Source organism: Lepidochelys kempii, chromosome 3 (assembly GCF_965140265.1).
Source record: "Lepidochelys kempii isolate rLepKem1 chromosome 3, rLepKem1.hap2, whole genome shotgun sequence".
NCBI classification, from domain to species: Eukaryota; Metazoa; Chordata; order Testudines; family Cheloniidae; genus Lepidochelys; species Lepidochelys kempii.
The window spans coordinates 122,259,622-122,283,685 of record NC_133258.1 but is presented as its reverse complement, the minus strand read 5'-3'; the positions used below and the strand labels follow the sequence as shown (position 1 = coordinate 122,283,685).

At 40.0% G+C, this 24,064-nt stretch overlaps 1 protein-coding gene across 2 annotated transcripts in view; it reads left to right on the top strand.

Moving 5' to 3' along the window:
• Window positions 1-24,064, top strand: part of PRKN (parkin RBR E3 ubiquitin protein ligase) — a 1,259,259-nt gene that overhangs the window by 623,570 nt on the left and 611,625 nt on the right. The window contains exon 5 of one of the 2 annotated variants that reach the window (XM_073337854.1): window positions 7,653-7,736. The exons of the other annotated variant lie outside the window; for it this stretch is intronic. Coding sequence (XP_073193955.1) covers window positions 7,653-7,736 — 84 coding nt within the window. The remainder of the gene's footprint in view (window positions 1-7,652; window positions 7,737-24,064) is intronic. 2 annotated transcript variants of the gene reach the window in all.

Here is a 24,064-nt window from a genome sequence, read left to right as displayed (position 1 = left end):
GTCTTAATTTGTCCTCTGCATTACTGCTTTAATAAAAAGGATGAAAGGCTCTGTTTGGATGTACCATCCTGTACTGTGCTCAGAACAAACATACCCTCATTCAGCAATGGAAATTTGGTGTACATGGGGATTATTAGCAGAGGGTAATATTCTTGGTTAGGGGAGTTGAGACTGGGTGAGGGTGCTGTTTAACCACTGGTGAACGCTCTCAACATAATAGCTCTGATGCATATCTAAACTACTGTACTGTAAGTGTTAATTGCATTGACAAAAATGTGATACCTTCAGTCCAAATCCTTATTCATTTCTCTGTGTATATTCAGGAATTAAAACAAATCCTCCCTGTCCTTCCCTTTCATGGATGGACCTCAATTTTGTCAGCCAGTCCACTCCTGTGTATGTCATCTGCCTATCTCTGACACCTGCTTTGGGGCATCCATGAAGCTGCAGGGACCATTAAAATGAAACATACAAAATTATGAGTAATACCACAGCAATACCATCTGACCATTAAAATCCTGAAAAAATCAATAAAAGTAATCATTTCAGTTCCTTTTCCAGATTCCAGTGCCTTCTTGCAAGGCACTTGTTCTTTGGACTTGAGAACTGTTATGGAAATTCTCACAGTGTATAAGAATAAGAGGTTTGGAGGCACTAGATTTTTGCAACAAAAGGATTAGCAAAGGGGCAGGAAGAGAGGAAAGCTATCAGTGAAACTGGACTAGCAGAGGTTACTTATTGAACACCAATAGGCTGCTGAAAAACATTGCTTTGTGAAGCATCTCTGCAATGGGAGCAGAGCCAGTTTTCAAAATGAGGAAGGGAAAGACTGATAATTGCCCTATAATTTTTCAGAGGGGTGATATTGAAGGACCAGCTCCATGAATAGAAAATCTATGAGAGCATATATGCAGGTTTAGGAAAACATGCATTGCCCCAAAATGTGATTGTAAAGCTCAAATGCTTGCTTTATGAAAGCCTCTCAAACATAAGTAGTGAGAATTAGGAGAAAATAATGGCTAAGATTAATTGTTTTCTGCTAAGATGTTATAACATGCACTTGATGTCTGACAGCATGTTGAGTAAGCAATGTCTATTCCCCCAACACTCATGGCCTGTGTTAAATTGTACACTATTTTGCTGTTGGAATAAGTGCATGAGTAGTTTTCATGCCTCAAATAGAAGGATGGAATATATTGCAATTGCAAGTAGATAAAGCAGCATGTTAAGAGTGTGCAACAGTGGAATGCTTGGGCTGACAGCTGTAACATAAATGCTTTGGCCATAGTGTCCAGGGTGTAATTTCTTGCAAGGACATTTGGTTAATTTTTTAAACTTTTTGCACTGATTTCTGTTACTTTGTGTTCAGCACAACTTGCACAGATAAGTAGTTTCTGACAAACTTAACCCCTTGTGCAATGAAGTTCAGCAAGCGCAACAGACAATTCACCAGCAAGTGACTGAGGGATGATAATGGCGGAAAGGCCACAATTGTGTCTGTGATGCCAGAGGCCACACTGCATGCTGGCCCTGTAGCAGTAACGAAAAGAAAACCTAATCCAAAGAGTGGTTTCAGCACCTTTTGCATAGGAGATCTTTTGTTTGTGGGTGCAAGGAATTAGAAGCATTCTGGGAGAGCCAAGCTGTGCTTAGCACACCAAATTTGTCTAGAATAGACAAAGGCCATAGAGGATATTCTCCAAAGGAATGTGAGAAGTTGCCACTGGACTTGGCTTAGATATACTGTAGCACTCCCTTAGTGACTTGTATTCTGGTTTGAATTCTCTTATGCACCAGACGTTATTCCTTACATTACTTTAAAAATCTTTTTTGCATTAATGTTTGTCCCTCACTTGGGTCATTTGCTCAACATTTTAATGATTTATGTCGCCCATGTAGATATTAGTAGTTACAAAGATGTGTTTTAATGATATTCTACTTCATATTGTTCACTGGGGAAGAATATAAAGCAGGGGAAATACAAAGCATTAAATACATGGATAGTTTCCAGACTTCTAAATGATTCAAACTATTTGATGAATCACTGAATTCTATTGTTGACCTCTGTTTCCGACCTTTCTCTGATTTCACAGGTCAACAACTCAATCTAACTAATGCATTTTGAATAATTTGTCATCTGAGATCTCAAGAACACCTCTCCAGTTTTTCATTTTTTTAAAGTGATGATTGCAAGGGATCAAAATGCAGCTGCAGCTTTTAAAATAAAGTTAAACCTTCACTACGGCTGGAAAGTAGTCCCAGTTTAATCAAGTTTCTAGCGATACATTTAAGGGCACCTGAATCCTCCCAGTCTTTCCTGTCTTTATCATGGACCTACGATCCAATATGCCTCCCACCCCCACACCTCTCCCCCAAAAAAACTGAAACAGAAAAAATAAAAACATATATTACAATTAAAAGTAAATTGAACTATACTCTTTATTTTTTTCTTATTCATTCATATTCCAGTCTTCTTGATACTTCATTTTTATTCTGCTCTTTTCCCTTTTACACATTTAAAAAAAAATCAGTGGTGTTTTTATTTTGATCTGCAGCTTTCTCTAGGAGCCATGTGACTACTACATGAAGGGCAGTCTCTTTAATCTTGCAATCAGGAGGTTTTTCTTCTCATAATACACTCTGATTAATGTAAACTAATAATTATAAACACTGTAGTGTGCAGTGTGTTTCAACAGTGCGACTGATTGGCTGATTTGTAGTTTGACAGATTTTTCTAAAGCTTAGGAAAGAACAAAACAAAAATTGCATTTCAAAGTGCTTATCTCACTTGAATTTGTGTTTTTATTTTGGCACAATTATACCAATGACATTTAGTACCAGTATTGTTAAACAAATGTCAGCATTTTAATTATATTACATTTTCAAGGGTTTATAACTTTTGCTGCTTTACTAACATGGAAAGTTAGATATAAGATTTCAGCTAACCAGTATCTCTTTAAAATACGTGAAATTATTATTAACAACACTTTACATACCATAGCATCTTTCATCTGAAGAGCTGCAACTTCTTCACAGATTTGGGTGATAAGTATTAACCTCATTTTGCAATGGGCCAGTTTAGATACGGACTTCGGGTATGTCTACACTATCCGCCGGATCGGCGGACAGCGATCAATCCAGTGAGGATCAATTTGTTGGGTCTAGTCTAGACACGATAAATCAACCCCTGAGCGCTCTCCCATCGACTCCTGTACTCCACCGCCATGAGAGGCACAGGTGGAGTCAACAGGGGAGAGGCAGCTGTTGACTCACCGCAGTGAAGACACCACGGTAAGTCGATCTAAGTACCTCGACTTCAGCTGTGTTATTCACGTAGTTGAACTTGTGTAACTTAGATCAATTTCACACACACACACACATAGTGTAGACCAGGACTAAGTGACTTTCCCTAAGTCACTCAGCATGTCAGTGACAGTCAAGAACAGAAGCAACATCTTCTGACTCCTTGCCATGGTCTCTAGCTGAGCATTTAAGGAGACAGAGTAGTCTAGCAATCTAATACCTATCAGGGTAAATTGAAACACTACTATTGACTTGAAGTGCAAGTTACATCAGGCAATAAGCTATCAAAAGGGGCAAAATATATATCTTTTTTTTTTTGTTCTGGGTAGTTTTGTGCCTCCAGAAAATGAAAAGGAAAGTTGTAATTAAGTAATATTTATAAAATACTTTGGCACAGTCAACATAACTGTCCTTTCCTTCAAATCCCTCCTTAATAGCCACTTGTTTTTCTAAACCTTCCTGGATTCATCTCATACCTTGTATATTATATCTCTTGTTCCTTGCATCGGAACTACTGTCCTTTATTTTATATTTCTTTGACTTGGAGACCAATCCTGGAAACTCTTATTTCCAGAAGTTTGGGCAAATTTTATGCTGGTGTGCATCCATTGATTTCAGTGAAGGTACACCAGCAAAAAAAAAAAAATGATCTGTAGTGTTTGCTGCTTATGAAGCTTTGATAATAAGTGCTATGGCTGGTAATGTCCTTCCAGGATAGGTTATAAACTTCCTTGTGTAGAGACCTTGTGCCTGATTCTTCTATCACTTATGCTGGTATAGCTCCATTGACTTTGAGAGAGTTACACCAGTTTACAATGGTGTAGGTGAGAGAAGAATTAGGTGTCTTGGGTCCAATCTTACACTAGTGAAGTCAGTGGGTGTCACTGTTGTTCCTTGAGCTATGTTGCACGTGTCCTTTCCACTTCAGGTGTGTGCATGCCCAGTGCATGAGTCCGGAGTTGGAGATTTTCCCCGTTTGGTGCATGAACTTTCTCCTGCCTCATGCTGCTGTGTGGTAGTGTAAAGTTTGGAGTTGCCCCATTAGGTCCTTCTTGCTGCCTGAGATTGGTAGACGGAGCATGTTGGCTTGCTTTGCAAAATGTTTTCCCTTAAGCCTTGCACCGGCTGCAAGAAGTCTGTCCTGGTAAGTGACCCTCATTCCACCTGTTGAAAGTGCCTAGATGAGGGTCACATCTGGGACAGGTGCCAAATCTGTAGAGACTTGAAGCTCTGGACTAAGAGAGCTAGAGAGGTGAGACTGCATTACTTTCTCGTGGAAGCAACCTTGCATTCACCATGGGGCTTTCATTGGAACAACCTTTATTCATACTCAATAGTAACTGCAAATAATGTAATCACTAGAGCTTGCCAAAGGGCTGTTCTTTCCCTAAGAGTTAGAGCGGGTGGAAAGGGTATGGTTCATTCTGAGTTCAGGGTAAGTTTGGGGATTTGTTTTTTGCAATCTGGCCACAATTTACATAGTCATTCCCAAATGCTGACAGATCCAGTTTTTGCTTTAGTATAAATAAACCTTTCACATGGTAGGGTTTCCGTATAGTTTACTACTTAATTCCTTCAGCAGTGACTGTCCTATGCAGTATCTAAATTTGGTTAATAATGTTTTTAATGGTTAAAGCCTTTATTCTTTGTTCTTATCGGTGGGGTGTGTGAGTGTGTTTCTTGTTTCTGTCACACCATTCTATCATTCATTTGTTAATAGTAGTTTTGAGATTAACATAAAATTGGAAGCCTCATTGTAATTTTGAGTGTTTTGGGTACCAGGCGATACTTGCGTAGTTTACAGATATAATACTTTGCAATAATAACGATGACTGTAGTCTTTAACTTGGAAGCTCTTTCTTCTTGTCTGTCTTTTATCACAACCATAAATATCATTGTTTTCATTCAACATGTTGTAGCAATGACCATTCAGGATTTTCTATCTGTTTACTTTAGAAATGGCTTTTTTCTTTAACAGAATAATTAGGTGAGATATTATAATAATAATTCAAACACCATCGATATGGTCTTACTCCCTTGTATACTTTTTAATTACTAATGTGTATTATACTTAGAGGTGGTGATGATGAAGATGATCGAAGAAAGTCTGAAGCAATTCTCTTGTTGGTTTAAATTAAAGTTATTAAAGTCCATGTGATAGGTAGGCCCAAGTCCTTTCTTGTGCATTGACTTTAATCTCAGTAAAACAGAAGCCACTTAAATGGTTAAGAAAACAAATACAAGAAAAAAAATGAGGAGTACTTGTGGCACCTTAGAGACTAACAAACTTATTTGGGCATAAGCTTTCGTGGGCTAAAACCCACTTCATCAGATGCATGCAGTGGAAAATACAGTAGGAAGATATATATACACAGAGAACATGAAAAAATGGGTGTTGCCATAGCAACTGTAACGAGACTAATCAATTAAGGTGGGCTTTATCAGCAGGAGAAAAAAACTTTTGTAGTGATAATCAGAATGGCCCATTTCAAACAGTTGACAAGAAGGCATGAGTAACAGTAGGGGAAAAATTAGCATGGGGAAATAGTTTTTACTTTGTGTAATGACTCATCCTGAAGGTTGAAACAACAGACTGGACTTCCACATAGAGTGCTTCCGCCGACGTGCAGGGGCTGAAATTGTGGAAAAGCAGCATCACTTGCCCCATAACCTCAGCCGTGCAGAACACAATGCCATTCACAGCCTCAGGAACAACTCTGACATCATAATCAAAACGGCTGACAAAGGTGCTGTCGTCATCATGAATAGTTCGGAATATGAACGAGAGGCTGCTAGGCAGCTCTCCAACACCACATTCTACAGGCCATTACCCTCTCATACCACTGAAAGAAAAGAAACTACACCATTTGCGCAAGAAACTCCCTGAAAAACCACATGAACAAATCTGCACAGACACTCCCCTAGAACTCCAACCCGGGGTATTCTGTCTGCTACCCAAGATCCATAAACCTGGAAATCCTGGACGCTCCATCATCTCAGGCATTAGCACCCTGACAGCAGGATTGTCTGGCTATGTAGACTCTCTCCTCAGGCCCTATGCTACCAGCACTCCCAGCTATCTTCGAGACACCACTGAGTTCCTGAGGAAACTGCAATCCATTGGTGATCTTCCAGAAAACATCATCCTGGACACTATGGATGTAGAAGCCCTCTACACCAACTTTCCACACAAAGATGGACTACAAGCCATCAGGAACAGTATCCCTGATAATGTCATGGCAAACCTGGTGGCTGAACTTCGTGACTTTGTCCTCACCCATAACTATTTCACATTTGGGAACAATGTATACCTTCAAATCAGCGGCACTGCTATGGCTACCCGCATGGCCCCACAGTATGCCAACATTTTTATGGCTGACTTAGAACAACGCTTCTTCAGCTGTCATCCCCTAACACCCCTACTCTATTTACGCTACCTTGATGACATCTTCAACATCTGGACCCATGGAAAAGAAGCCCTTGAGGAATTCCACCATGATTTCAACAATTTCCATCCCACCGTCAACTCAGCCTGGATCAGTCCACACAAGAGATCCACTTCCTGGACACTACAGTGCTAATAAGCGATGGTCACATAAACACCACCCTGTACCGGAAACCTACTGACTGCTGTACTTACCTACATGCCTTCAGCTTTCATCCAGGGGACATCACACAATCCATTGTCTATAGCCAAGCTCTAAGATACAACCGCATTTGCTCCAATCCCTGAGACAGAGACAAACACCCTATAAGATCTCTATCAAGAGTTCTTAAAATTACAATACCCACCTGCTGAAGTGAAGAAACAGATTGACAGAGCCAGAAGAATACCCAGAAGTCACCTACTTCAGGACAGGCCCAACAAAGAAAGTGTTTTGCCGATACAGACTAACACAGCTACCACTCTGAAATACAAGAAAGTCTCTTAACATTTTCCTGACCTTATTCCATATATCCCCCTCTGAACAACATTGTTGTAATTTTTCCATTTTCAGTCGATCAACTATAGGCTCAGATAAACATTATTCAGACAGAACATGGGTCTTCTGTAGCATTTTTAATCATGATGAAGAAAGTATCCCTGGCTAACTTTAAGCTTTGGGAATACAGAGTTGAGAGTTTGAGTGTTCTTAGGAACACTAGACACAGAACAGAAGGAGCTGCATTTTCTATTAATGATTAAGCTTTAATGACAAATGTCTTTTTGCCACTTTTAGAACCTTTGACTGTATTTTGTTAGCAGAAGAGTAATAAAGTTCCCGTCTAGCAAAGTTCCAATAAAGAGAAACTTGTATATGTTTTCTTAACCATTAGATTTAAAAAGTTGTTTGGATTTTATTTTAAAGGGTCCATCTTGCTGGGAGGATGTGCTGATTCCAAACAGAATAGCTGGCACTTGCCAATCCCGAAACTGCCGTGGTGATATAGCGGTAAGATATTGTCAAATGTCATGTTTCTCCAAGACTCAGTGTAATGAGACCATTGCAGAAATAAAGATTTGTAACCATATTAGAAGTACTTGATTAGACATAAATAGTAAATTGCCATAGATTCTATATTTTAAACAGAATTAGTGACTTACACCGGTAATATAACAAAAGTGGGATATCTGTCAGTCACTGCTCAGAAAATAACATTATTGCCCTGTGGAAAATGAGGGAGATTTGTATTTTTTATGAATATATGTACCTCAGTTTACCTGCTTGCTGATATTCTGTCTGACTACATTGATTTAAATCTAAAGGAGCTGTTAAGAGCATTGGTGGATTGGGGGGGGGCAAACAGGGGCATTGCACCCCTAAACAATAGACATGGTTTGGGGGGACATGGAGGGTGTTGCTTCCCCCTCCCCTCCAACGGCAAGCCTGAGGCAGGCATGTGCAATGTTCTGCAGAGGAGACAGGGGACTACTTCCAGCTTGTGCCCCTGAGGCATGGAGTCAGAATTTTGTTTATAATCAAGAAAAGGAGTACTTGTGGCACCTTAGAGACTAACCAATTTATTTGAGCATAAGCTTTCGTGAGTTGCATCTGATGAAGTGAGCTGTAGCTCACGAAAGCTTATGCTCAAATAAATTGGTTAGTCTCTAAGGTGCCACAAGTACTCCTTTTCTTTTTGCGAATACAGACTAAAACGGCTGTTACTCTGAAACCTGTTTATAATCAAGGTGATTAACAGGTAATTAAGATAAGAAAGGACTATTAGGATGTTTACTAAAGTTAAATGATCTGTTCCAAGCTTGGTGAACTGCAAAAGTAAGTAGCCTAAATGATAGGTTACATCCTTTCAATTGTTGTACTCAAGAGGTGGTAACAAAGTTACTAACATCTTTCTTTGAGAAGATAACTGATTTTTTTAGACAAAGGAAATGTAGTAGATCTAAACTTCCTGGATGTCGGTAAGGCATTTGATACAGTTCCACATTACAAATTATTAGTTACATTGGAGACTATGGGGATTAAGATAAGAACTGAAAGGTGGATAAGGAACTGGTTAAAGGGAAGACTACAACAGGTCATACTGAAAGGTGATGTCAGGCTGGAGGGAGGTTTCTAGTGGAGTTCCTCAGGGATTTGTCTTGGGACCAACCTTATTTAACATTTTTATTACTGACCGTGGCACAAAAAATGTGAGTGTGCTAATAAAATTTGCAGATGACACAAAGTTGGGAGGTATTGCCAATATCAAGGAGGACTGGAATATCATACAAGAAATCTGGATGACCTGGTAAACTGGAAGAATAAAAATGGGATGATATTTAATATTGAAAAGTGCAAGGCCATGCAATAAGGATTAACAACAACAAGAATTTTTGCTGTAAACTGGGGATTTATCAGTTGGAAGTCACAGTGGAGGAGAAAGACCTGGTGTATTGGTTGATCACAGGATGACTATGAGCCATCAGTGTGATGCGACTGTGAAAAAGGCTAATGCAGCCCTAAGATGTATCAGGCGAGGATTTCCAGTAGAGACAAGGAAGTGTTAGTACCATTAGACGAGGCACTGGTGAGACCTTAACTGGAATACTTAAAGATGAATTCAAACTGGAACAGGTGCAGAGAAGGGCTACTAGGATGATCTGAGGAATGGAAAACCTACCATATGAGAGTAGACTCAAAGAACTTGGCTTGTTTAGCCTAACCAAAAGGGGAGATATGATTGCCCTCTATAAATATATCAGAGAGATAAATACGAGGGAGGGAGAGGAGTTATTTAAGTTAAGTGCCAATGTGGACACAAGAACAAATGGACACAAACTGGCACACCCAGCCGACAGGAGACACTCACGAGAGGTGAGTGCGCCCCTGGTGTCACACCTTGAAAATCACTTTAATGGTCAACCCAGCAGAGTCCAACCCATCAACCTTCAGGGGATGATATATTTTTCAGTTTTAGATGATCAGTATTGTGGTGCTCTTGTTTTAATCTCTATATTTCAAGAAGATAACATTATCATCTTTCTCGAACCCCATTAGGTTCATGAGACGGAAGTCAAATGGTGCTAGTCATCCCTATCCAGGGCTCTTTCTCTCTCCCTCAGTCTTCCTTTTTGGAACTGTTCTACTTTGTATAAATAGTTAAATATTCCCTGTACCAGTTAGAGAAACTGACTCTATAACCTGGTGGTACTCAGCTGGAATGTGGAAAATGCAGGTCCCTGCCCCAAACCAGGTAGAACCTGAGTGTCCCACATATCAGGTGAGTGCCCTAACCACTGGGCTGTTAGCTATTCTGGGGTGTTGTTCCTCTGGGTGGGGGTGGGGGGGTTGTTTGTTTGTTTGTTTGTTTGTTTACATGGTACATTTCAGAAGGTCTTATTTTCTCTCTGCATCAGAATGAAAACAAATATCAAAACCTTGACACTTTTTGTAAAGCAAAATTCTTGTTTTGTTGCCATTCCTAAAAATAACCATTCACCAGCATTAAGTCCTCTGGAAAAGAGCTTTATTCTGTAAATAATTCAATTTAGTTAAAACCTGCCCCACACTCTCTTTTCAAATACATATACATGTTGCATTTATGAAGTCCGTAGTTCTTATGGGTTTTTTGCCTAACATGAGAAAATATTATACCTTATAATATTTGTGTCATTAATGGCTATAGTTTCCTTGTTAGTTGGGAAGAGGATTTACTAAAGATTTATCTATTTTTTGACAAACTATAATAAACTAATTTCATTTTTGGCATAGATATGTACCACCTCCCTCCTACCAACCTGAGGTTCTGTGATAGTTTAATTATAGTTTGTATATGCTGCTTCAGGGTTCTTATGTCTCTTTTAATGTTGTTCGCTCATTCTGCTTCTTTGTCTTTTTCTTAAGGATGGATGCGTTCAGTGCATTGTTAGCTAAGGGTACTTAGCTAAGGATTCTTTTCAGGTACCCTGTGTATTCTGGTCTGACTCATTTTATGTAGCTGGATTTGCCAGTATAGCTAACAAAGCTGTGTGAAACTTTCTTAATGAAACATAATAGAGATGGAATTTCTTGGGCTTTGTGTTTTGGGACACACCTGTGACCCAGTCCAGGTGCACCTAGTGGTTTATGAACCTTTTAAGAAATCTCAAACTAAGTTTTGGACAGGCATGAGCTGAAAGGAGACTCAAAGAGCTTGGCTTGTTTAGCCTAACCAAAAGAAGGCTGAGGGGAGCTATGATTGCTCTTTATAAATATATCAGAGGGATAAATACCAGGGAGGGAGAGGAATTATTTAAGCTTAGTAGCAATGTGGACACGAGAACAAATTGATATAAACTTGCCATCAGGAGGTTTAGACTTGAAATTAGATGAAGGTTTCTAACCATCAGAGGAGTGAAGTTCTGGAATAGCCTTCCAAGGGGAGCAGGGGAGGCAAAAGACATATCTGGCTTCAAGACTAAGTTTGATAAGTTTATGGAGGGGATGGTATGATGGGATAGCCTAATTTTGTCAATTAATTGATCTTTGAATATTAGCAGTAAATATGCCCAATGGCCTGTGATGGGATGCTAGATAGGGTGGGATCTGAGTTACTACAAAGAATTCTTTCCTGAGTGTCTGGCTGGTGAGTTTTGCCCACATGCACAGGGTTTAGCTGATCACCCTATATGGGGTCAGGAAGGAATTTTCCTCCAGGGCAGATTGGCAGAGGCCCTGGGGGTTTTTCACCTTCCTCTGTAGCGGGGAGCACTTGCTGTAGGATTCTCTGCACCTTGAAGTCTTTAAACCATGATTTGAGGACTTCAATAGCTCAGACATAGGTCAGGGGTTTGTTACAGGAGTGGGTAGGTGAGATTCTGTGGCCTGCATTATGCAGGAGGTCAGACTAGACGATCAGAATGGTCCCTTCTGACCTTGAAGTCTATGATTCTATGTTTTTGTAGCTGGCATTATTCTTTGTATGTCTGTCTGTCTTTCAGACTTTTATTTGTATTGTAGTTACACCTAGAAGGCCTAGGTTTCTGAGTGGTAGCCGTGTTAGTCTGTATCAGCAAAAACAATGAGGAGTCCTTGTGGCACTTTAGAGTCTAAACAAATTTATTTGGGCAAAAGCTTTCGTGGGCTATAACCCACTTCATCAGGTGCATGGAGTGAAAAAAAAAAGGAGGCAGGTATAAATATACAGCACATGAAAAGATGGGAGATGCCTTACCAAGGTGTGTGGCGGGGGGGCAGTGCTAATGAGGCCAATTCAATCATGGTGGATGTGGCCCATTCCCAACAGTGGTCAAGAAGGCATGAGTATCAACAGAGGGAAAATTATTTTTTGTAGTGACCCAGCCAGTCCCATTCTTTATTCAGGCCTATCTGTGACAAAATCTTAGCCTCAACTACCATGTATAAATTTGCCTTCATGGCATAGGAGATAGTTGTATTACCAAGATAAAACTACTGCTTTAGTACCAGCTCTGATGTCATTGATAGTTCACAAAGTGTTTTGAACTGCTGCACCCATGTTGTTCAAAGGCCTGTGCGAAGTAACATGTTGTGATCCCTCCTTATCTGTTATCAGTTAGATCTACTTCCACATAGACATCTCTATGTGCTACCTACCTGCCTGTATTCTTGCTTAGACAGTGGAAGAATTCCTTTCCTATTCACAGGGCTCTGTACTTTTAGTGATTTCCTACATGGATCAGCAAGCCAGGAGATGAAACTGAAGCTCCATTTTCCAGATAGAGAACAGGGAATGGCAGTTGGAGACTTCAGTCTCTGTCTACTTTTGGCTTCTTGTGGGACATGGCAATCAGAGATTGTGTCGTATCTGGTAGGTGAGGTGAGTGCATCTGGTATGGGATTCACATGCCCAAACTCGTTCTGTCTGCTGAGACTTCCAACAAATGCATGTACCCAATTCAGTTACACCCATCCACTGGGAACTGAATTTAGTACACCAAACAGCTATTGCTACCACTTGGCTTGGATTTGTATCAGCAGAAGATGATATTCTATATCTCGTTATGGATCCCCTGAGGTATCCAGTTTCCCACAAAAGTTTTTAAAGTAACTTTATTTAGATTAGTTTATGTTCTAGGGGTTACCACTGACAAATCAGGACATGAACATACTGAGTATTTTAAAACTCTGTCCAATCCTTGTGGTGTTCGCTTTTTTAATTGAAGCAAGACTTTTCACACTAAAGTACATGAAGACAGTTGTGATTCCTGTTTCTTGTGGGAGAGTTGCAAGAGCTGCATGAAGGTATACTTTTTTAACATAGCATCTTAATTAAAAAGATCTGGACTGTAGATTCACACATCACCACAGCATTCTAGGATTTTAAATTATGATATTGGATGGATGAGCCATTCATTTTACTCTGTGGAAGAAAGTTGTAGGATTTGACTAACTTCACCAATGGCCTACGCAGCCATAGCTACAATGATTTCATAGAGCTGTTCCTGCACCATTGTCTTCTAGATACCTTCTAGCTGGGGCCAGTAACCTTGAAGCCTATTTGTCTGGTTATTTAACATTAAAATATTTTTAAATCTACTTTTATTTAAATATTTATAATCTGAGACAAAACTTTTCAATTTTGTGGAGGAAGAATTTGAATGTTTGCCCACACAAAGGCAGCCAGGAGCACTTCCTCTGTCTACCAAAAATTAGACAGTGATATTACATAGCTACATCTGTATTTTGTGCTCATTGTGTATAGGGAAAACTGTTGGTGCTTCAATTAAATGGGTAAAAAGTAGTGTGGAAAAAGGCAGAATGAGTATTTAACTGATTCCGCAATGTTATAAACCAGTGAAATCTAGTTGATGACCTCTGTTTCCAATATTCTCCAATTAAATGGCTTTTTTTAAAAGCCAAATCTTTCAGACTTGGATGCTAACGGCTAAGCATTTAAATACATACTAAGGCACCTTAAGTGATTTTCAGAGAAGCTTGATTACTTTTGGCTTCCAGTGAATCCATTTCCATTCAGTGATAGAAATGTTATTTTTTTCAGTCTTTCACTCCATGCTGGGTAGTGCATGAGGCAGTCTTTTTGCCCACTCCTACTTTATGTTGGATGGTGGTGTTCATAGCAGAAACAATATTTCTGTAATGCCTTGTCATTGATGCAGATCTTCCTTTTCCTAGCCATGTGCTTCTGATTGTCATGATGATGGACTTAATGAAAGAAGAAAGCAAGATTCCTCTGTCTTTTTAGTGGAATAGCTTCTGCAACCCATTTCATAGAATCATAGAATCATAGAATATCAGGGTTGGAAGGGACCCCAGAAGGTCATCTAGTCCAACCCCCTGCTCAAAGCAGGACCAATTCCCAGTTAAATCATCCCAGCCAGGGCTTTGTCAAGCCTGACCTTAAAAACCTCTAAGGAAGGAGATTCTACCACCTCCCTAGGTAACGCATTCCAGTGTTTCACCACCCTCTTAGTGAAAAAGTTTTTCCTAATATCCAATCTAAACCTCCCCCACTGCAACTTGAGACCATTACTCCTCGTTCTGTCATCTGCTACCATTGAGAACAGTCTAGAGCCATCCTCTTTGGAACCCCCTTTCAGGTAGTTGAAAGCAGCTATCAAATCCCCCCTCATTCTTCTCTTCTGCAGGCTAAACAATCCCAGCTCCCTCAGCCTCTCCTCATAACTCATGTGTTCCAGACCCCTAATCATTTTCGTTGCCCTTCGCTGGACTCCCTCCAATTTATCCACATCCTTCTTGAAGTGTGGGGCCCAAAACTGCACACAGTACTCCAGATGAGGCCTCACCAATGTCGAATAGAGGGGAACGATCACGTCCCTCGATCTGCTCGCTATGCCCCTACTTATACATCCCAAAATGCCATTGGCCTTCTTGGCAACAAGGGCACACTGCTGACTCATATCCAGCTTCTCGTCCACTGTCACCCCTAGGTCCTTTTCTGCAGAACTGCTGCCTAGCCATTCGGTCCCTAGTCTGTAGCTGTGCATTGGGTTCTTCCGTCCTAAGTGCAGGACCCTGCACTTATCCTTATTGAACCTCATCAGATTCCTTTTGGCCCAATCTTCCAATTGGTCTAGGTCCTTCTGTATCCTATCCCTCCCCTCCAGCGTATCTACCACTCCTCCCAGTTTAGTATCATCCGCAAATTTGCTGAGAGTGCAATCCACACCATCCTCCAGATCATTTATGAAGATATTGAATAAAACCGGCCCCAGGACCGACCCTTGGGGCACTCCACTTGATACCGGCTGCCAACTAGACATGGAGCCATTGATCACTACCCGTTGAGCCCGACAATTTAGCCAGCTTTCTACCCACCTTATAGTGCATTCATCCAGCCCATACTTCCTTAACTTGCTGACAAGAATACTATGGGAGACCGTGTCAAAAGCTTTGCTAAAGTCAAGAAACAATACATCCACTGCTTTCCCTTCATCCACAGAACCAGTAATCTCATCATAAAAGGCGATTAGATTAGTCAGGCATGACCTTCCCTTGGTGAATCCATGCTGGCTGTTCCTGATCACTTTCCTCTCATGCAAGTGCTTCAGGATTGATTCTTTGAGGACCTGCTCCATGATTTTTCCAGGGACTGAGGTGAGGCTGACTGGCCTGTAGTTCCCAGGATCTTCCTTCTTCCCTTTTTTAAAGATTGGCACTACATTAGCCTTTTTCCAGTCATCCGGGACTTCCCCGGTTCGCCACGAGTTTTCAAAGATAATGGCCAGTGGCTCTGCAATCACAGCCGCCAATTCCTTCAGCACTCTCGGATGCAACTCGTCCGGCCCCATGGACTTGTGCACGTCCAGCTTTTCTAAATAGTCCCTAACCGCCTCTATCTCCACAGAGGGCTGGCCATCTCTTCCGCATTTTGTGATGCCCAGCGCAGCAGTCTGGGAGCTGACCTTGTTAGTGAAAACAGAGGCAAAAAAAGCATTGAGTACATTAGCTTTTTCCACATCCTCTGTCACTAGGTTGCCTCCCTCATTCAGTAAGGGGCCCACACATTCCTTGGCTTTCTTCTTGTTGCCAACATACCTGAAGAAACCCTTCTTGTTACTCTTGACATCTCTGGCTAGCTGCAGCTCCAGGTGCGATTTGGCCCTCCTGATAACATTCCTACATGCCCGAGCAATATTTTTATACTCTTCCCTGGTCATATGTCCAACCTTCCACTTCTAGTGTCACTCTTTCTGATGGATGAGTAATGAAGAATTCTAAGGACTGTTGCCAGAAATTAGGAACTTTAATTTTGTTAGATAGAAATATGAAAATACAGTAATTGACGACATTCAAAAGGATAGAAATGAGAAGTTCAATTTAAAGTGAAGTAAAATATTTCAACTTTCAGCAGTGATTCCATGAGTGCCTTAATGATACAATGGATTGTAATGCAGGATATATGTTCCAGTGTACTCAAAAATATGAAAAGTATTTGATTCATTTTCATGGCTCACTTGCTCAGTATAGACTAAAATGAACTTATTTTCATATGATCTACTGCATGTATTTATTGTGCTTTTGATTCCAAGATATGAGTCTTTGGCGCAAAAGAAATAGCAAATGAGAATTTGCGAATGCTTTGCTATAATATACAGTAATTAAGGGCAACTAGAATGCATAAAAGATAAATAATACACCTTTAACATAACTATTCATGACTGACTGCTCTCTCTTTCCATGAAACTGGCAGGTTCTAAGAGCCAATCATACAAAGTTTGTCTTTTATCCTCCTCAAAATTACACTGTTACACTGCTCTAATATTCTTCCCAGTCTTTCTTCTAGTTCAGGAAAGTTTTAAGCTATGTGACCTGACAGTATCTCTGTATTGGGTCTTAAGTTGTAGGGTGCTATCCTGAGAAAGGTGAGAGTGCACACAAGTTCATAAAAAAGAAAGTTTGGATGCAGACTTGGCCCTTACAAACAATGCATCCACTGAACTCCAAGATTTTTCTCCTGAGTTGCTGTAGTTCTGCTGGACTCTGATAATGCTATTACTGTGCAACACACCAAACCTGTGTAAAAAAACCTCTACATTACTCCAAGGAGAGAGCCTAAGTGTAGTTCATCTTCTTGTGCTGCTGTTGCCTTCTGCTGCTGATTCACAGACACATTTTGCTTTGAGATGGATGAGTGGAAAGTGACACACCCTGACATCTTTAGAACTATTTCATTGACCAGGAATCCTTCCTAAATAAGGAAGAAACTCCATCTTTCATGAGCTATCTGATGGCATATTCAATCAGGAGCACAGAACATTTGTTTTAAAGAGAAGATTGCATCCATCAAGAGTTCCTCTGGTTTTGTTTTTTCCTTTCTCTGTTCTTTTTCTTGAATAGTTTGAGTAAAAACCTATGGAAATTATCTTCTAGTCTCTAGGCTTTACTCTTCCTTGAGGGTAATTGAGTTAAAAGCTTGAATTGCTTTTGAGCCTTTGTTGTTTATCTAAGCAGCCAGAGGTGACCTTGTCCAACGCAGAATGCAACCCTTGCTTGAGCATCTAAGTCCCAAAAAACGTGTGAAAACTTTATTGATAGTTGGCCATTGAAGTTAATTAGTGCAAATGGTTTAGGAAGTGCTGCTGCTGAGCAGAAGAAATGTGTTCTGTGGCTCATAAGTCCTTCCAGTCCTATGCCTGCATACTGAATTTTTAGGACACTTCTTATAGTTAGAAGTTGAGCAAGCTGATTCCATAGATACATAGCCAGATGCTTGTTTCCTTATACAGGAGTGTATGCCTCTGTCTTTCTCAACTGCCCTGTAATCATTAAAGGGGTGAAGAGCTGATTTGTGACATTATATTCCTTAACTCATTACTGACCAATTGTTTTCTTTTTCACCAGAGTAGGAAAATCAACAGAAATTTGTCATGTTCTTTAAAAGGGGAGGACCCATTCAGTTCTCCCATTCTGGTTTCTATTTGCCAGTTACTTTACTAGGCTTCCTCATGAGTGGTCCCTAGTGAGAGGCTTGCATCAGTCTAACCAAAGGCCAAGGGAACTGTGAGTCACATTTGGAGAGAGAGACTCATAGATAAACTTGTTCTCTTTAGAAGGGTAGAAAGACATTTTTCTTTCCTTTTTATTATTTATTATTTGTATTATTGTAGGACCACATCATGCCAGGCACTGTACAAACACAACAAAAAGACAGTATCTGCCCCAAAGAGCTTACAATCTAAGTATAGGAAAAGAGACACCAAATGGGTACAGACAGATGGGGGAGTACAAGGAAGTAGTAAGACAGCATTGTTCAGCATGACAGGCAGTGGTCTCAGGACACCAGCAACCTAATCATTGTCAAGTTTTTTGTAGGCATTAGAGGAAATTACAGTTTCATGGAGGGTTTTGAAGGAGTTAGTTTTGCAGATGTTTACAGAGAGATTCTCCCAAGCACGAGGGGCAGCATGAGAGAAAGCATGAAGGTGCTTGTTTGAAAATTTAATAAGTGGGTGATGGAGGCTGACATCGTGGATTGATTGGAAGAAGCAGTGAACTTATCAATACTGAATGGCTCAGGTGAGTGTGTGCCCTGAAGGGCACTGAAAGTGAAGACAAGTAGCTTATGTTTGACATGATAGAGAAGAGTGAATCAGTAAAGGGACAAAGAGAGAGGTGACATTGTCAAAGTTACAGGCCATGAAAATGATCTTTGTAGCAGCATTCTGAATGGATATGAGCAAGGCAAGATTGCATTTATCAAAGCTAGAGAAAAGGATGGGACCATAAACAAGACATGCGATGATGAGAGCCTGGATGAGAGACTTAGCTGCCTGGATGGATAGAAAAGGCCGTATCTTAGAGATGTTATTCAAGGAGAATCTGCAAGAATTAAACAGGGACTGGATGTGAGACATTAGAGAGAAGTCCAAATTGAAGATGTCACTCAGGTTATGGGCCTGAGTGACAGGTAGAGTGATCCACAGTGACTGAGAAAGGAGATGGTAAGGAGGGTTTCTTGGTGGGGGCGGAGAATAAGAGGTCTGTTTCAATCATCTTGAGCTGATGGCTAGACATCCATGACGAGATGTCAGAGAGAAACAGACAGAGATTTTTGTTTGGAGAGAAAGAACAGGTCTGGAGTAGAGAGGTAGGCCTGTAAATCGTCCACCTGGTAGTTGGTTTTGTGTTTGTGGATGTGATTACCCAGAAATAAGGTTTAGAGGGAGAAGAGAAGGGGACCAAGGGCAGAGCCCTGTGAAACTCCCATAGAAAGCTGGAAGGGAGGGAAGAGGAGGCTCCTCTGAAGGACACACTGAAGGAGTGAATAGAGAAGTAGGAGGAAAACCAGGAGATGGCAGGATCACTGAAGCTAAGGGAAGACAAGATTTCAAGAAGAGCATGGTTGACTGTGCTGAAGGCAGCTGATGGGTCAAGGAGGATGAAGATGGAGTAGTGGTTCTGAGATTCGGCTAAGAAGCCGCTGTTGGAGACTTTGCCCAAGAGTAGTTTCAGTGGTGTGCAAGGGTTGGAAGCCAGATTAGAGAGGGTCTGGGATGGAACTGTTATAGAAGAACTCCGGACACCGATTGCAACCAGTGTGTTCCCTGAGCTTAGAGATGAAAGGTAGAAGGGAGATGGGGCAGTAGTTAGAGAGGCAAGTGCAGTCAAGAGTGGGTTTATTTAAAATGATCTCTTTTTAAATATTTCTTTAATCTTTTTTTTTTAAAGTCTTTAAATTTGCCCCTAAATGTTCTTGGTATTAAGTACAAAGATTAATTGCTCCAAGGTTACCCAAAATATCTTAGATTCTCATTATGTCATGAAGATGGTGTAGTTAATAAACTCCCTGTAGTTGAGCTTGGACTAGACGTCATTTCAAAAATAAGGGTTTTCATTGAATCATTTTATGGAGACAAACTGTTTAAACAACTCAGTGAAACCTCACATTGTATCATACCACACAGTTAAAAATCAGCACACTTTTTCTAAAGCCCATTTAAATGGATCAACCCTAGTAGCTCAAGGACAACATAAAATGGACTGTTTATCAACTAATTTCAAACCAAATTTGAGTCAGAGCTACTGCAGCTCTCTTGTGGTTTTGCACAGTAATGGTAATTAAAACATATGGTTGCTGCTGAAAGTGTACAGCTGTTGCATGGACTTGAACAGAAATTGTAGATACTCTACCTCACATGAAATTTACTTACTATTCTGCTTTGGGATTAATGTTTGCTTTTTTGGGGAGTGATTGGGACTGTAATTTTTGATATGCCTATAATGAATTAATTTATATCTTAAGGTGCAAACTGCCTCTGTCTTACACTAAATATCTTCTTATAATTCAATGCATAAATTTCCTATCTTTTTCAGGTAAAATATGAACTGTACAAATCTCTTATTGTAATTCTCTAAAATGTAAAGATGAACACTGTATGAAAAATGCTATCATGTAACAGAGTAAACTCCTGATCCTGAAAGGAAGGACTGCATTGCATCTCAATTTAAGTCAGGCAGTTATTAAGCAACCTTCTTCCGTTTATTGAAGTTTAAGCTAGTCAAAAGGTCATCAAGAATCACTGACAGTTTAGCTTTTTGAGTAGGTGACTAAGGAGAAAAAACTATGACCTTGCTGAGAACTGCAGTGGAGTAATTCAGATAGAACAGGGTCACTAGACCACATATTAGAGGATGCATCAAACGCCCAGAGAGATTTGCCTAGTCCTGGAGGCAAAATACAGAACATATTTTGTTTGGACCCTTAAGATCATATGAGCTGGATTATTGTCTAGATCTGCTCTTGAGACACTATCACCTGATATGCAGAAAGAATTCCTATGTGTCTGACAGGGATAAAGTCAGTTGTAGAAGGGTCAGACATGGTTGTAGGGTCAGTTATGGTTTGCACCATTGTGTGCACAGAATAATGAGAATAAATATCATGGAAATGTAAATTTACAATTTGGTGTATGGTTCACTGCTGTACTCTTGGTGGACCAAAGTTCTGTTCAGGAATATCAAATTCAAGATATCAGCAGTCCATTATTAGTATAGCCAAATTGCATTTCCATTTTCTAGATTAAGGATCTGTGGAGTAGCAGCTGCTCCAAGCCCCAAACTATATGTTATGCATTGAAGGAAAAAGTTCCAAAAGAAGTAACGGGACTTTTAGGGAGGCTCCTGCATTTCACAGAAGAATAAGAATCATTAAATGTCAATTTCCTATTCTAATCAACCTGTATTGCATAGCATACTGCCATGCCCAGTGCAAAGTATAGTGGAAGTTCCTGTTTTCCAATAATGTAAAGTTTATTTTTGCCCACAAATATATTTATGATCGAGTGATAGGCTACTTTTTCTTTATAACAATGTGTGTATACATATATTGACCATGTAACTGTACAAGTATGAAACTAAAATATTAGATGCCAATTTAATGGAACCTAACTAAACATATCAAAGTGTGTGTGTGTATTGACAGGTTTTGGGATTCATCGTAAACATTTTTCCTTCTCATCCTTTTCTCACCTTTCCGTTGGGTGTTACTATGATCACGCTAGCCTCATATTATATGCTTCTTCCTTTCTCCTGCTATTTTAGGTTTGTTCTTCATTATTTTATTCATACACATTTTGTGCATCTCAAGGTACAGCTGTCATATATGAAGACTTAAGAAAAATGTATTCCTGGCTTTAGAAGACTATCCCTAAATTGAGAACAATATGCAGAGGCTGGATGAAAATAGTAAGGATTACTCATTATAAATGGATGGAGTAGATGTTCTGAGATTTGTAGAGACTAAGGACACAATTTTTGAGCTTAGATGCATAAGTATAAGCACTTAATTCAGTCGTTAGGGACTTAAATGCCTGGCTCACAACTCAAATTTAAGTCAATGGGAATTGTATATGCTTGGCATCTTTAGAATACTTATTTACAGTAAATGTGTAAATATGGAGATAGGTATATAACTTCAGATTTTTTTAAAGGCCCCAAATGCCCTCTCATCTAAATAAAACTTGGGATTTGATTCATGGATTTTAAGTCCAGAAGGGACCAATATGACTGTCTAGTTTGACTTCTTGTATAACACAAACCATAGAACGTTACTTAGAAATTTCTGCATCAAGCCCATAATTTGTTTGAGGTATTGGACATCTTTTAGAAAGGTGTCCAGTCTTGAGTTTCAGACTAAAAGCAATGAAGAATCAGCCATTCTTCTGTTGGTTAACTACCTACACAGCTAAAAAATTGAACCTTTATTTCTAGTTTGAAATTTTTTAGCTTCAGCTTCCAACATTTGGTCTTATTATGCCTTTTTTTACTAGATTAAAGATAGATTTCTGGTAAAAATATTTTCTCCATGTAGGTACTTGTATACTGTGATCTTCTTAACTTTCTGTTGGGTAAACTAGATAGATTGAACAAACTGTGAGGCATATTTTCCAGACTTGGGTTCATTCTTGAGCTCTTTTCTGAACTGTACAGAATTTTTCAACATCCTTTTTGCAGTGTGGACACCCAAAGTGGATACGCTCTTCCAGTAATGGTCACACTAATGCCTAGAAAGAGGTAATGCCACTTTCCTACTTCCACTTGATATTCTCCTGCTTATGCATCCAAGGATCACATTAACTCTTTTAGCTACAGCATTATACCAGGTGAGTATACTCAGCTGGTGATCCACCATGACCTCTTGTTGTTTTCAGCTTCCAAAATTGGCCTTTTAAAAGCACCGACTAATTCTGTTTTAACAAATGAAATGAGATTGTTCATTTGCACTTAGGGAACTATCAATTTTTAGCTCAGCAATCATCTTTAGTCAACAAAACGAGGCTGATTGTAGAATTACATCAAATTAGTTGGAATGCTGGAAATGGCCCACCTTGATTATCACTACAAAAGGTTTTTTCGCCACTGCTCTCCTGCTGGTAATAGCTCACTTTAAATGATCACTCTCATTACATTGTGTATGGTAACACCCATTGTTTCATGTTCTCTATGTATATAAATCTCCCCACTGTATTTTCCACTGAATGCATTCGATGAAGTGAGCTGTAGCTCACGAAAGCTTATGCTCAAATAAATTTGTTAGTCTCTAAGGTGCCACAAGTACTCCTTTTCTTTCAGAGGCAGAGTCATTCATGCCAATGTCTATCATAACAAACAAATCCTTGTCTGCAGTCTTCAGAATCTTGTCTGGTCCTTTGTGACAATTATTGTTTTCATTCCAGGAAGATAGCTCATAGTCCTTTTGCTCTCAGCAAAATATTTTATGTACTCTCCTTAATATCAAGTCCCTGATGAAGATTTTCTGTCTTTGGATGGTATGTGGCTTTCTTTTGGGCATGATTAATGTCCTCAAGGATTGTGCTGAGCATCTCTCCTCAGGTGTGTCCTGTGGGTATCCGTGTTCTTTTCTCTTTAGTTGAATCCTCCAGTACCTTGAATCTTCCAGTACCTTCTCTGTGGCTGCTGCACTAAATACCTGAAAGTGGTTAGATACCTCCATATGTGTTGCGATTTCTCCTCCTCATTTGTTCATAAACTGTCAATCCTCTTTTGTTTTCCACTCTCTCCTGTTTTCTTGAGATGAACTTATTCTCCAGTTGAGTCGTGAATGGTGCTACCTGTCCCTAGTGGTTCAAAAGCTGTTCTGCCTCTTGTGCTATGCAGAGTCTGGATCTCCAATCTTCTCCTCCAGTAATGCCATCAACGTGCACTTTGTGGTGCAAGGTCTCTATCTTCAGGGGACAGAATATAGCACATCCTTAACAGCTCACAATAACTATTCCATTCCTGGCCATCCTTGCTCCTGCGGAAAAAAGTTCCTGCACTCCATCCTGCAAACCCCCTCAGAAATTTTCCTGTTCGCCTCCTTGGTTATTCCCTTGGCAACTGACTTAAATACTTAACCTTGTTGGTTAGCTCTGCCTCCTTACTAATGGGGAGTCATTAACAACTCCTGCTTCAAACACCTGGTCTGATCAAAGACTGAATGGCCACAGTCACATGGTCCTCACAGATATCCAAACACATGATTCACCAAGTCCTAGGATCCACAGCTACTCCTTAGAAACTCCCATTTCAATAAACCCTTCCTTCATTACACATCTCAGATTTGCTCTTTTGAGCTCCAGACCCTAGTATTTGTCTCCACATCAGGCCAGAGTAGAATTATCCTTCTCTAATAGTAAACTTGCCAAGTCTATGTAGAAAACTTAGTGGCACCATCAAAATATGCACATTCCATAATTGAGTGACTGTTTTCATATTACTGTAATTCACCTCTTACTTGGCACGTTGCTTGTGGTTATTGTTTCACGTCTAAATTTATCGTGTAAGTTCTTCAAGTCAGGGAGCACGTCATGCCTTTCTGTTTGCTCTGGGAAACATCT